At 43.8% G+C, this 15525-nt stretch overlaps 2 protein-coding genes across 9 annotated transcripts in view; one reads left to right on the top strand and one right to left on the bottom strand.

Moving 5' to 3' along the window:
- The window catches only part of lama2 (laminin, alpha 2), a 123111-nt gene extending 114883 nt beyond the window's left edge, over window positions 1-8228 (bottom strand). For 7 of the 8 annotated variants that reach the window (XM_029002539.1, XM_029002540.1, XM_029002542.1 and 4 more), the window contains exon 1: window positions 8011-8228. In XM_029002539.1, coding sequence (XP_028858372.1) covers window positions 8011-8083 — 73 coding nt within the window. In that variant the 5' untranslated portion in view covers window positions 8084-8228. The remainder of the gene's footprint in view (window positions 1-8010) is intronic. The other variant, XM_029002544.1, reaches the window with a different exon arrangement.
- A 781-nt stretch (window positions 8229-9009) lies between these two features.
- LOC114763689 (vesicular inhibitory amino acid transporter) lies at window positions 9010-11435 on the top strand. The gene is made up of 2 exons (XM_028953451.1): window positions 9010-9288; window positions 10287-11435. The coding sequence occupies exons 1-2, from the start codon at window positions 9010-9012 to the stop codon at window positions 11433-11435; spliced, it is 1428 nt and encodes a 475-aa protein (XP_028809284.1).
- Window positions 11436-15525: the final 4090 nt, after the last annotated feature.

Below are 15525 nucleotides of genomic sequence, written 5' to 3'. Positions count from 1 at the left end.
GAGCAAAGGGCAGCTATTTTGAAGAAATTCGAATATAAAAATGTTTTCACCTTGTTAAGTTGTGTTCATTCATAGGTTTGATGCCTTCAGTGAGAATCTACCAATGAAAATGGTCATGAAAATAAAGAAAACACATTGAATGAGAAGGTGTGTCCAAATTTTTGGCCTGGACTGTACATATTTTTGCAATTTGCAAACCGGTTCTACGGTTACATATTCTGAATTGTGCACCCCCAATTCACACCAATCCATTATTACATTATGGTCGTCAGACATCACTGTGAAAGTGTGGGGAAACGTATGCCCTTTAATAACAACGATGCACTCCTGGATGTGTTGCACTGCTATGATACCCTCTCTCATATTATTGCTCAAAACTGTCTCGGAGGTAGTAGAAGACCCAGGTTCAAACCCCACTTACTACCATTGTGTCCCTGAGCAAGACATTTAACCCTAAGTGTCTCCAGAGGGGACTGTCCGTATAACTACTGATTGTAAGTTGCTATGGATAAGGGCGTCTGATAGGTGCTGTACATGTAAATGTTAAAATTATGGCTAAATGCTGATAAATGCCATATTTATCATATTTATCATATCTGATTGGCTGAACCATATTCAAAGAACTGCATCATTTGCACAGCTTCTTTATTTGAATGCCCTACACACATGACTATTAAGAAGTCATCTCACCATCACAACATCCAAGTCTTGTCACATCAGTTCTTGTAAAGGCCAGCCTTAAATAATTCATGGACCAATCAAAACCCTGTCCTCAGAATCCCCTTGTCATGTGACATTATCTTGCCGCTAGATCAGCCATTATAAATGGCAGGACCTCTCCACCGAAGAGCCTAACGCGCAGCATTCATATTTCATTTGCCCCCGGCCCTTAACATTTGCTTTGTCGTTAGCTTGAGTGTGGCTCACCCACAACGTTTGTAATGCCGGGGTGAAATTCATAACCCGATATAATAAGCCGCGCCTGCCACAACGGTATTTGTCCTGTCCCATATATCTTGTGAGGCATTAAGAATTCAATCACATTTTCCAGGCAAAAATAATGAGTTTGTTGTTCAGTGTTTTGAGGTCCCTGATGTAATATGTGAAGTGTGACTGTGGACATTGGTAGAAAATAAACCGAGCAATACATGCCGGCATGATGGCCATGATAGAAGATGAAAGGGTTAACTAAGGTCAAAAAGAAACAATCAAACAAAAAAATACAGTTAACACCCACCTCATCCTTATTATGCCAAATGATGGGAGATTTAAAACTTTGATATTTTGTGAGATTTCTGGAAGTTTCCAGAGGCTCAGACCTCCCCTTTGAGGGAGCAATTTGTACAGGCTCACCAAAATGGACTGGAAAATCAAAGCCTGGATTTTAAGATATGACATTCAGATGGTCATACTCTGGTGTAACCAAAATAAAATCATGGATCCAACCTGTCTTGTATGAATAATTCATGCCACTGATGCTGGTGTAATGGTGTGGGGCATTTTTTTAGGCCCTTTCTTACCAATTTCTGGCCATGTCCATCCTTTTATGACCTACTTACGGCAGCAGCCTAACGCATCATATCTCAAATAATCTGAAACTTGATTCTTAGAAATAACAAGTTCAGGGTACTCCAAAGGTCCTCCACAGTCATCAGATCTCAATTCAAAAGTGTCTGGTTGATCAGGAGAAGCATATCATGGATATAGGGTGGTAGTGGCCTAGTGGGTAAGACCCTTGTGTATGAACCAGAAAACCCAGGTTCAAATCCCACTTACTACCATTGTGTCCCTGAGCAAGACACTTAACCCTAAGTTGCTCCAGGGAGGGACTGATTGTACTACTGATTGTAAGTTGCTCTGGAGAAGGGCGTCTGATAAATGCCATAAATGTGCAACAGACAAATCTGAAACAACTGAAAGTGAAGTGATTGTGATACACAGAAAGTGATACACAGAAAGCACATGGTGCACAAAAGAAAAAGCTGCTAGCAGTGGGCAGCCGTGAAAGGTTCCCAAGGAGCAGTGTGTGGGGACGGTGACTTGACCAAGGGGACCTCAGTGGCACCATAATGGTTCGGCATTTGAACCTGCAACCCTTCTGTAACAAGTTTTCTTCCTTACCCACTAGGCCACCGATGCGTCAGTATGGACTAGTTACATTTTCAACACCTTGTTGAATCTATGCCACAAAGGATTAGGCAGTTCAGAAGGCAAAAGCGGGTTCAACATTGTACTAGCAAGCTATACCAAATAAAGTGGCTGGCGAGTGTATGTATAATGAATGAAACAAGAGCATGCATTCACATCTGTATTTACCTTTATACGAAATCCTGCCACAGGTGAAGCATACATGTTATGAGCCTGGGATTACAGGAATGCGCATAAAGAAAATGAGCATTTTCCCGCTGAGAAATCCTGTGCATTTTTATTTTAGATTTCCATATGGGTCTGCCAGCAAAATCGCTCAATTCAATGGACTGAGCAGTTCTCCAAGGAAACACTCTCACTCAAAAAAGAAATTGTAATTTATAAGTCATTTTAAAAAATAATTTAAAAGAGCATCAGTACTGCTGCACCAATGAACTGTGCCTATTTTGGAAAATTAAGCCTGGATTAGCAGTAATGGAAAATATATCAATAAACTCGTCACTCTGATCAGCCACAACATTACAAATATAATTCTGGTAACCTCAGCGTAGATACAAAAGATAGGTACCAAATTGTGAGGTCTGAGGTCAGTGCGGTTTGTAGTGGGGTGTTCCCAGTATGCAGTGGTTGGTGCCAACAAAAGTAGTCCAAGGAAGGATAAATGGGCTAGTCCTGCTGATCTGATCCCACATAAGATACCATGGCACAGAACAATGCAAACCTTTATGTTGATCATGAACTGGTCATGCTGGTCATTTCCATCTTCAAGCAAGGATTAAAGACACGGAGTATCCTCTGGACTAAATGCACCTAACCTCTCACAAAAAATCCCCACTAATGTTTATTCTACTAGCTGTACTTTAGGTTTTTAATTGTAAGGTTCTTTGTGGTAGTATGTAAATTATCTGTTGAACAGAAATGATCTTGTTGATTTGAGTCTAGATATACAGGTATGAAGATCAGACATGGACTACAGAACACCGATGTACGTCGCTCTGGACAGGAGCGTCTGCTAAATTCCATAAATGTAAAGGTAACGAACATGCAGTACAGCAGCTCCCAGACAGTCTGTGTGACCAATCCTGACCTGTTCCACATTTCTTTTCTCCCAACTATGCCACTTCAGCCCATGCCTTCTGTCAGTGTGTGCTTTAAGATACATTTGCCTACATTTGCTTTTCTTGAGTTGTCTGGATTTTTCGAATGTCATCCCCTGCTAGCACCAACATTCATTATCTGAAATTATTTACACTTTCTTACAATGCTGTTCTTCATTCGTGTAATATTCTCTGCCTGGATCTATAGCTTGCTGGGAAAGGCTCCAGCACGCCACAACCCTGAACTGGACAAGAAGATGAATGGATGGAGGTCTGCTTATCACTTTCCCAACTGTCATCCTGTTTAAACGCCAGAAACCAGCATCATAAGCTGCTTATAGGGTTCTAGAAGGGCTCTAGGGGATCTTAAGGGGATCCTTTGGTAGAAGTTTGGTTTGCATCAGATAATCTCCCTAATGACCAAGCATGTAGAACCACATGTAGTCTGTTACGTCCCTGGACGTATGCTCCCACGTGTTCTGTGTGTTTGGCTGTGTTTTTGCGTTCTGTTCCTTTTAGGTTGACTTCGTGGGAGGAGTTGAGGCCTACCAGCTCCATCTGCCATTGGTCACCTCCACCTATTTAAAGAAACTTCATATGGTCTTCGGGAGGTCCCCAGGGTCTGCTAGGCCCTTATGCTTTTGGGAGGTCCCCAGGGTCCACGGAGATCTGCATAGAGCTCCGTTGGGGATCTCATTCGTGTTTCTTGTTTCGTTGTGTGATAGACCCTTTGTTGTTAGCCTGTTAGCTGTTAGCTTGTCATGTGCCGTTTTTGGTAACTTGTACGTGTTTTAGTTATCCCTGCTGTTATCCCATCCCTTCCATTAAGCTGTTTTGATGTTAGTTAGCTGTCCTGAGTCCTCTGTCTTATTAAACCTGTTAGCACACTGTAAATAAAAGCACTGTTTGTATCGTTTGTTTGGTTGCATGTGTAACAGGGACCTCCTCCTCTCCACACCCTTGTTGCGTTTCTGAGACCCCTAGACTTAGGAACGTGACAAGTCACATTCAGTTGCTACTTTCATTGTCAGTGTAATATGTGGTGGAAATACAGTATATTACTGCAGGTCATATTCATGACAAAGGTTTCAGGTCATATGGCACAGCTTTACTTCCGGAGCACTTCCACATCCATCCTCACCTCGAACCCACCCCGTCAACATGGCTGTGGGCATTGATCTGTCTTAAGGAAACAGTGCAGAAATGTCAATATTGCCAGATGTCGGGTCAAATCCCAGCAGAGTGTCAAGCCTTCGGCGGCCGACTGAAACCGACACAGCGGTTTTACCGTGAGACCTTTGCAGGGCCGGGATGCCCGGGGCGGTGCTCCCACATCAGACCAATACGGAACACCAGGGAGAGAGAGGCAGTGAGGAAGGGAAAAAAATATATATATATTTGTAAAACGTATTTTGGGATCTAGCCATAAGGGCGCCGTGTCTGTAAGCAGGGGAAAGAAACGGAGAAAGGAACATGAAACCATCCCCCATACAGATTCAGAGCCAGCCATGAGAGAGCCAGCGGTCAGATCTAGCCGCTAAGACAACAAGCCCCCTACGGTTACTTTTACCACAGGGGTCTGAGCAAAACTCCCCTGGGCCTCCAAACATCTGCTCCCCGACCAGAGCCAGTACCCCAAGCCAGAGGTTAACAAAACAAAATTCAAGGAAATTCATGTAGCAAAAAAAAAAAAAGGAGGTTTAAAATGGTAATTTGTAAATCTCTGTCTCCATGACAATCATTATCATTTTTCAATGTTCGAAAAAAAAAAAAAAGAATTAGTGTGACTAAACAATAGTCACAAAATAACGAAATATAAAAAAATGTGTATAACATGTGGATTGAAAAAAAGTTTCTTTGTGATAAACAGCAAGCACAGCACATGGTGCCATAAAAGGTGCCCGGGGAGCAGTGTGTGGGGACGAACCTCGGTGGCACCTTAACGATTCAGAATTTCAACCCGGAGATGAAACCTTCAGTTACGCCAGGAAATAGTACTTAACCAAATTCACACAATGTGATTGGTAGTTAAGTTAGCCCTGCATATGTACAGTACAGGCCAAAAGTTTGGACACACCTTCTCATTCCATGTGTTTTCTTTATTTTCATGACCATTTTTCATTGGTAGATTCTCACTGAAGGCATCAAAACTATGAATGAACACATGTGGAGTTATGTACTTAACAAAAAAGGTGAAATAACTGAAAACATGTTTTATATTCTAGTTTCTTTGCTCTGATTACTGCTTTGCACACTCTTGGCATTCTCTCGATGAGCTTCAAGAGGTCGTCACCTGAAATGGTTTTCCAACAGTCTTGAAGGAGTTCCCAGAGGTGTTTAGCACTTGTTGGCCCCTTTAAGGTCTCCACTTTAAGGTCTCCACATTAAGTACATAACTCCACATGTGTTCATTCATAGTTTTGATGCCTTCAGTGAGAATCTACCAATGTAAATATGTACCAATGTAAAAAAAAATGAAAACATATGTCCAAACCTTTGTCCTGTACTGTGTGTTCAACTGGACCCAAACTGGTAAAGATGCTCTGCACATGCTCCACAGTTCACTTCATATTGCAGCATAACCGCAAGAATCACGTGAAGTTAATTTGCAAGTAAAGATAAAATAAGAAAGTAACCCAATTTTAATTAGGTTTTCTCATGTGACTTATTTACATGAGGTGGGTTTAGGAGGAGGCTCATCCTATGTTACTGACAAATAATTACAGCTGTCCTATTGTTTTTTTGTGATTCCTGTGGAGGCTTCACCTTAATCTATCAAATGTCCCCGTGTATAGCACGTACTGACAGTTCCAAAATAGTGCCGAATGAAAAAATCTACTTCTTACCCAAAATCCTAAGCACCTCTTAACTCAGTGGCCATTAATGGGTAGTTTAATGCTGATGGGGTTTTTTTGTAACAAATTGGGGAAAAAACATAAGATTCTATCGTTTCAGTTAAAAAAGAAAAAATTATGTCCAAAACATTGTGCATTTCAGAATAAATTCATGTTATTCTGCTATTCATGTTCCTGACAAACGGGACAATTCCAAGCGATCGCTAACACACTCGCGGCAATTTATCAAATCATACTCTTAGCATCTTTTCATCAGTATTGACTATAGTCAGACTTGAACTGGTTCAGCTATTCATTGCGGCAGCCACAGAATTAACTATTGATTTTCTCCTCAAAGCATTTTGAATTAATTCTTTTTTTCTCACCAAAAGCTATTTCAGAGACACGGCTCTGTTGAGAAACATGTTCTGTAGGAAGGCTGTGATGTTTTTCTCTTCTTTATCAAAATGGGAGCAACTGAAACAAACAAGAAAAAAAAGTATATAGGATAAAAAAAAAAACAGCGGATCGGCAGGAAGAGGGTAAATTGGGTGAGGGCTGTGGGTTCATCCCTGAACTGGGAACCATTGGCAAGACCTTGATCAATGCAAAGCCACCTCTACTGGCCCGGGGTCACCAATAAAACACTCCCAACAGCCACAGGTCGGCCGAACACCAACCGGGCCAGATATTTATGAGGCGGGACCTGCTGATCTCAGATCAGTTTGGCCTTCAAATCGCATTTCGACAAGTCAGCAGGCCCCACAGCAGCCGCTGACCTTGTGGCCGTGACAAAATGCGCCGGCGGTCGAATGGGACAGGGCATAAACATAGCACGCGCGCACTCGTCTCATGACTTCCTCTCACCTTTCCTTTGCTCTTTTTTTTGTTTTTGTTTTTTCAAACAAGGGATAAAAAGAAGCCTATTTCTGATTGACAGCCGCCTAAATTTAGGAACCATTTGCTGCCTGGGATTCTGCCGTGAGGGTGGCACCTGTTTCAGGACGAGTGCCCTTAATGTGGCACAGAGAAGAGGACAAAAGCGCACGCAATTTCCCCCATGCATTAACGCCCGGAGATTGCATGGAGCGGGAAAAAAAAATAGAAAATATAACATGTTGTGACAAGGAGATTATTGCGCACACAAAAAGCTCATCTAGTTCCTTTTTTTTTTTTTTACAGCTTGGCGCTGGAGGTCCGAGCTGCGTACATGTCCCCCGGCGGACAGGAATAACCGCGCGTCACGGCGGTCGCGCCTCGCGTTTAATAAACGCGTTTATCAGTGCGTTCACGCGCGGGCGCGCGCACGTCGCTTCCGATCCGCCGCGCACGCGCACGGGGGGCGGGGCGTTAAAAAAAAAGTTACCAGATATCAAAACCAGAGTGAAACAACACTGAAGTGAGAATTTTTATATATATATATATATATATATATATATATATATATATATATATATATATATATATATATATATATAGATATATATATATATATATATATATATATATATATATATATATATATATATATATATATATATATATATATATATATATATATATATATATATATTCGTTGGTTATCATTTTTATGGGACGAATTAACAGGACAGTTGGTTAAATGTTAGTATTTCAATTATCCTTAGCCAGCGTTTAACATTTAAATTGCTATTCCTGTAAAAAAAAAAAAAAACACGTATGGTCCTTTCTGACCAAAAACCAATAACGTTCGCTTGCTTTCATTCAGATATCACGCCAAAAAATGACATAAAGTGAATGCGTTTAATTACGGGGCCACGCGTTTTCAGACTATATTGTTGTGACAAAAGCGCGGCTGCGCGGCGTCCTGTTGTGTTAGGATGTCATTCACAACTCGGAATAACAATATATATATATATATGTATTACTACATATATTAATGTTTCACTCACCCCTCTGCTGAGCGCCACTGCATTGCCATAGCAACGGCAGCAGCGCGAAGACGGCGACAATCTTCCTCCTCATCTCGGAAAGCCGCGAGCGGGGCGGCGCGGAAAAGTGCGCGGCGCGTCCGGAGTTCGGGAAGTTGACCAGGACAACCCCCCCCACCTCCCCGTCCCCCGTCCCCGGCCCGCAGGGGACCGGTGAGGGAGGAGAGGCGTCCACGCGTCAATACGCGTACATGTGCAAACGAGCGCCTATAAATATCACGCCACGCCAGAAAGTTTCCCCCCCCCCCCCAAAAAAAAAAAAAAAAAATCTTAAAGCGATTACATCTGTCGTTCCACACTCGTAAGTCCTATTCCAATCACAATTGTCCGTTTGCAGTACTTTTAATGAACTTTCAGCCTGCTACTCATAGAAACCTATATATGTTCTTATTAAATGTCCTTGACCTCCTCTGCTCCCTCTAGTGTTCAGTTCAGACCTACATAAAGGGGTCACTTCGACTTGGAAACTATATAAAGTGAAGTGATTGTCACATGTGATACACAGCAGCACAGCACACGGTGCACACAGTGAAATTTGTCCTCTGCATTGAACCCATCACCCTGAGTGAACAGTGGGCTGCCTTGGCAGTCGCCCGGGGAGCAGTGTGTGGGGACGGTGCTTTGCTCAGTGCTCAGTTAAAACCTGTAACCGTTTTTAGAATGAAATTTAAATGTGAGAAGTGCCAGGCTCGCCTTTGCGTGACTGCGGGTTTGAGGTAATTGTGCGCTGAGAGTTCGAGAGATGTCAATCTGCGCCATGATGCGCTCGCCTGCCGGCCTGCCAATTTAGCCAATCGGCTGTGTGTCTTGGGCACTGGACCTTGCTGCCGCCCGTCCGAGGTGTTGACAGGTGAGAAGTCTCGGATCCCCGGGGGAGTCTTTTTATGCCGACCCGGGAGGCACTTTTTTTACATTTTGCTCCAGAGTGCGGACCGTGCTGAGGCCGAACCTGGGGCTGAGATGCCGCGAGCGGTCCTGAAATGGCTGGGGGGGCAGGCCGGCCTGTTGTGGTCCTCCCGGTTTCACGTCGGGGATGAGGAGAGCCAGGGGTTCACGCACAGAGACGAGCTGGGCAGATGCTACGGACTGGACAACCAGGAGACGGTGCAAGCCTGCACCTCCAGCCCAGACAGCGGGGATGGGCTTCAGCTCGGCAGCTCTGACAGGAGATCTCCAGCGGGACCCTACCCCAAAATCACGACCTGGGAGGCAGGATGGAACGTCACCAATGCCATTCAAGTGAGTGTTTATTAGACCGAGACAGGACCTGAAAGTCAGCTCCAAAAAAAAAAAAACTTTTTTTTGTCAATATACAACCAAAGGGTATAATCCCTGACTATTATAAATTAATTATCTTTTAATTACTTGTTAGAAAGAAAAAATCCATCTGAGCCCTCAGATGGCTAAAATATTAGTTTGGGACGATGGTGTGAGCCCATTTGTCGTTGCACTAATGCATTCCCTGGTCTAAAAAAGCTCAGTCTGTGCGAGTGGCACTTTACAGCTTCATTTGTTTTCCACAGTCTCAGTCATTTTATCCCCTCCACCATGTGCTGTTTCACTCTAATTACCAAACATCCCATTATCTGTCCCGGGTTTTATCTGAGAGTGTGTCTACATGTTTGTTCGGGATCACATTAAAACAGCGTAGTTTACCTGCCATCTATTGTTCCCTTAATCTCAATCTGAATGAGAGATGACCTGTGCCCAGAATAAATAATTACTTGCTGTTTGAGTATAGCATTTTTTCTCTGTCTTCTGTTGCCTCATTGATGATATAAAATTAGATTGAACGTACTTTTGTGTTGCCAGGGTTACCTGTTCAGTAATATATTCTGTTATAGTATGTTATAAATTCATTCATTCTGTACATTTTAAAGATACATGCGTGTGTAGAACAAATTTGAACTGCTTGTGGGTATTGAATTTGCCACACACTTTTTGCCTGTCAGCATCTACATGAATAAGATATCAATTTGAATACATTTTTATTAGCTGTCAACCACATCCTACATGCAAAGCAGACCTCAGTGTTTTATATAACCGCCAAATAGTATTGCTTTAAGCAAGCAGCAGTGTTTCTGAATATGGAATATGTAATATATATGTATTTGGCATCGCATGTATGCCAGCCCTGTACGAGGAGAGATATAAAAATACACCACTGCATGGTTGGTCATGGCCAGCGCCTCATTATTAGCAACTCAAATGGCTGCTTTTTTGCACCCCTCCATCAGGGAATTTTTGTCCTGGGTCTGCCGTACGCCCTCCTGCAGAGCGGTTACCTGGGCTTCCTCCTCCTGGTTCTGGCAGCGGTCATCTGCAGCTACACCGGCAAGATCCTGATCGCGTGCCTCTACGAGGAGGACGAGGACGGACGCCCCGTCCGTGTCCGCGACAGCTATGAGGACATCGCAAACGCTTGCTGCCGACACTTGTGTCCGAAGTTTGGGGGGAAGGTGGTCAACCTCGCCCAAGTGGTAGAGCTGTTGATGACATGCATCCTGTACCTGGTGGTCAGCAGTAGTCTGATGTGCCACAGCTTCACCTTCATCACGCTGTCACCATCTGCCTGGACTCTGGTCACCTTTCTGTCCCTGGTACCCTGCATGCTGATCCGAGACCTGCGCATGGTGTCCAGACTTAGTCTCCTGTGTTCCCTGGCCCAGTTCCTGATCACCTTCATCATCATTGTCTTCTGCTTGCAGCAGGCTCATCGTTGGTCCTGGAGGAAGATGGTGCTGTGGGTGGACTTTGAGAAGTTCCTGGTGTCCATCGGTGTCATCATCTTCAGCTACACGTCCCAGATCTTCCTCCCAACCCTGGAAGGCAGCATGGAGGACCGCTGCGATTTCTCAGATATGATGACATGGACTCATGCCCTGGCCTGCATTTTCAAGACAATCTTTGCCGTGCTGGCCTTTCTCACGTGGGGTGAAGATACCAAGGAAGTCATCACTGACAACCTGCCCACTGGCCTCCGCCTGGTTGTCAACCTTTGTCTTCTTGCCAAAGCCCTGCTCTCATACCCCTTGCCCTTCTATGCAGCCACAGAGGTCCTCCAAACTAGTTTTCTAAAACTGAGGCCAAGTGGAACTACTCCAGAACGAGGAACCCTGGTCCTCAGAGGAAGCCTTCTGCTGTTGACCTTTCTGATGGCCACATATGTACCCCACTTCTCCTTACTAATGGGCCTGACTGGCAGTGTGACCGGGGCGGCCATGACCTTCCTCCTGCCTTCCCTCTTCCACCTCCAGCTTAAGTGGAGCACGCTGAGCAGCAGGATGAAGGCCCTGGACGTTCTTATTCTGGTGCTGGGCTCCCTTTGTAGCCTATCGGGTGTCATTTGTTCCATTAAAGGGACGATCGAGGCGTTTGGGAACTGATAAACAAAAGCTTGTGAGCCACATGGAAAACTGATTACCTGATCAATATGCGGGGACGCGTTATTCCGTGTTTAGGTTGCCTCGCTCCTGTGTGATGTAATTAACCGCTGTGCTTACATACGACCATCAAGAAATATTAAGATACAACAGGAACAGTTGAAATCATACAAATCAGCCATTTGAATCGCTTCCTCTTATCATCAAAAAGCCACGGTGATCCTTGATAGAGGTGAATGAAACCACACAAGCTTTGGTCGCGCTGATAAAAATGTTTCTAGCGCTTTAACGCTTCTCTAAGGGAGTTGCACTATAAAGGACAAAAAAAAAATGTCTCGAGCTATAATTGCTTGCTCAAGAGATGTATTACTTCCTGAACTAGATTCCTTACTCTTAACAATATCTGCGTAATTCCCGCACAATTTATGTGGTTTTCCGGCTGATTAATGTGACTCCTCAGTGCAGCGGTTGATTGCCTCTCCAACGCATTTCATCCACAAATCAACCGAACTGCTGCAGAAATCAATTAAACAAGTGAGAATCAGGCGCTCCCCTCTGTGATCCACACGAAAACGTAATCAATATCAGCATCCAATCCATCACGAGATGATCACAATTAATCGGCGGATCGCGAAGGCAGATCCCTGGCGCTGCATATAAAACGGGGTATCGAGAGTGAACGTTGTCGGGCCCGCTCTTCCTTCGTGCGTTCTGCGCTTAATAAATGCCATCAGTCACCGGGCGCTGCATCGTTCAGGTCTGTTTATTTTCAATAATGAAAATGTCCCTGAGTGTTTGTTTAAGTGTGCCGCGGGGGGGGGGAAATCGTTCTTGAAGTGTTCTTCTTTCGTGAACTTTACTGTGGCTTGTGTTGGTGGCTTTCGGCTGTTAAATGTCAGTTCATTAGTGTGCCGTCTTCAAGCATGGGATTTGACATATGACCCCGGTTGTCAGGGACCAAGCTTAGGCCCCGCTTGACGCCGCTGCTTACGATGATGTGAGCTGGTGTTTATTAGTTATTTAGTGGATGGTTAGGAAGATGCAGCAGCTGGAGAGATGGGATTGGTGTCACTGTGCTGCATGGTTCTGCAAGAGATCTTCAGAAACGTTCTCAGAGGGACGCATGTTTGGCAGGCGCATGCAGATTCCAGTTAGGCCCGGTCAGCCTGGACACTCATTGTTTTGCACAGGGGGTCAACCACAACAATCCAGGACAAATGAATAACATCAGTTTTCTCAATGTTCCATCCAAGAAGCTCTGTGTTTTCCCCACCCCCTTCACATTAAAATGGCTTTTATTCCCTTATTTTGCTTTCAGCTGTTTATTTGAATGCCCTATAATAGCAAATCTGGTGTTTACTTATTCATTTTCAATATATTTCATCATAAGAAAATTACCCTAGCTGTGCTGGCTGACCCCCGAGCCATGGTTAAACTCTTTCTATTGGGGTAATTCAAGGTCATTGACCTGCATCTCGGTATTTCTAAATGTATCGAGAGAGAGAGAGAAAGGGAAATAGAAAGATAGAGCGAGCGATGCGGATTGCAAGCATCCCTATTTGCACGGCCGCAGTAATTGACTATAGAAGGTTAAGTGGGTACCATGGCCCCTGTGTCACATCTTCTAACAGCAGCACTTGTTTTCATTTGTGCCTCCGTTCCCTCCTCCCCACCTCCATCTCCTCCAACCCCTCCGGCGCTGTATCACTCAATCATTTCACTTATTACAAACCTGACACCATGGGAACCATGACTGTCAAGGGGGCCCTACAAGACAACACGGCAGATCCAAGGAAAAAGACAAAGGAGGAGGAAGATGAAGATGTCTGTGTGAGCAGCATTTCCAAAACAGGTTTTTCAGCCCTTATTTCACCACGTGAAGCTGCTCTAGACTCTGCCTTACTGTCTGTTTAATTAACAGTGAGTGTTTAGCATGTTTTCTCATTGAGGAAAATGCATGTTTCTAATGAGACTGTCATACTGCCAGGCTACTTGAGGAAGTAATTGTTTAAAAAGAAAAAAAAAAACTTTCCAAAAATACGTTTTTTTGTGGCTATTTTATGATAACTGTCTGGCAAGTCAGTTCACCGCGGCGCTGAAAAATGATGTCAATTTATTTTAATAAGCGCAAACAGCAATCACATTGACATTCCTTTTTAGAGCATGTCATTGTGTTCCCACAACTTGGCAACTTGGGTATCATTGTAAAATTGGAGTTTCCCACTTGTAAATACAATTTTGAGCATTCATGTACATACAGCTGAAAAAGATTTACAGCAGCATCAATTATTGACGATCAAAACTAATTTGACCTCGTTGTGCCCTTAATTCTGTATTAATACACATGGGATGTGCGATGCTGGCTGTGTGTGATTGTGGCCACGTCGTGAAACCTCGGCAGTTCATCTGGGCCCATTTAATGTATATCTCATCAAGCCAAAAAGAGTTGAAACGGACTAGCGGAAGCTCGCAGATCCGCAAACTTGGCAGTGCTGCGCGCAAAGCTCTTTAACGGGGCCAAATCCAGTGCGCTTTTCTCCCCCCCTCATGTGTCTTAAACACATTTCTTCCCTCTCTTTTCCTTTATACTTCTCCCTCCTTTCACTTATCCAATATCACCAGCTCTGTCAGCCCACACGCTGCTTGCACAAACCGGCCGTCGGGCTCCTGGCACGTCATCCGCACCTCCGCTTGCGGGTTGCCCCCTACGCCACCAGACTCCAAGTGCGGCTCAGGGGTTTGGAGATGTCTGAGGACGGGGCATTCGGGGCATTCTGCTTCACTTATCCCCGTTGAAATAGCCACTCAGGCAGCGACGCACTGGACTCTATAGGTTCCACTTATGTGGTCGGGTTTTCGTTGGGGGCTTTTAGACGAACTGAATGACAGAGACAGCAACTCGACGCTCCCCCTACTCCGAGGGACTTTATTAATCCCACATTACTGACTCAAAGACAGCAACAGCAACTCTGTCTGGCAGCTCTGTAATTACAAATCCATTTTATACACTTAAGGGGGAAGTGTAAAGGGAAAAACATGCAAAAAAAGGCTTTCCTCTCTGTCTTTTTATCTCCTCTTTAGAGTAACCTTACAAACATATGGGTCACAGTGAGCGGCCTAACACGTTTCAGACTAAACTTCACATCACAGAATCCAGATCTTATGATATCTGTGCCCGTCGCTTGTTTTTGACAGCCGAACATTTCACAGAATTCCACTTCAGTGCCTGTGAGATGCCGTGATGTTGCCAAGAACTTTGCTGAAAGCACAACGGTGACGTTTTACTATTAACTGGGTGCGCTTAAATGCCTACAAAGATGGAAAACAAGGAAAAGAAGAAGGACGCGAGCCCAGTTCAGCACAGCTGCATCGGTTTGCTGCCAGTACTGCACTCGGTTCAAAGCGTTCTCCTCACTTATCACTTCAATCAGCTTAAACACTTCAGTTGTGTAGGAAGCAGAAAAATGGCCATGCAGTCACAACACAAAGACTCAATTTCCTACATACGGGGGAAACCACTCTCCAATTCGAAAATTTAAATTGGGGTGACAGAAAAATTGCGGTGCAACCAACTGTGCAACAACTTTTTGGCATGTTGTAATTTTAGTTTGAACGAATCAATCATGAAATCAATCAAAAGACTATTGACGGAGAGTCTTTCATGCAAAATATCAATATAAGATGCTTAGCAATGCAATAAAATGAAAAGGTATATAAATTCTATAATTTGAATTTTAATGAAATCTATAGAATGATCAAATTAATGAAAGATACATGAGATCAGGAAATGTTTTATAAAAAACTGAAAAAAATAAAAAAGTAATAATGGTGTGCCAAAAAGGTGTTTAGATTTCATACAGGGGTACAGTTTTATCATCGTTTGCCATCTTGTTTTTCTGGCTTTAAACCAATGCAAGACAGTTTTTGGATCTCATACCGTCTCTGTTCAACTTAGCTGTCTTACCCCACACTGAACCGACTGATTAGGCAACTTTTGCAACGTTTTGCATAAACGGATTTGATTGGTTGCCGCCTGAAAGGGTCAACATTTTTAAGTTACTGCTGCAAGCTGCACAAACTGTCCCAGAATTTA

This window comes from Denticeps clupeoides, chromosome 14 (genome assembly GCF_900700375.1).
Source record: "Denticeps clupeoides chromosome 14, fDenClu1.1, whole genome shotgun sequence".
Taxonomy (NCBI): domain Eukaryota; kingdom Metazoa; phylum Chordata; class Actinopteri; order Clupeiformes; family Denticipitidae; genus Denticeps; species Denticeps clupeoides.
Note: the sequence above shows the minus strand (reverse complement) of the source record. Positions and strands in the feature narration are given on the sequence as shown.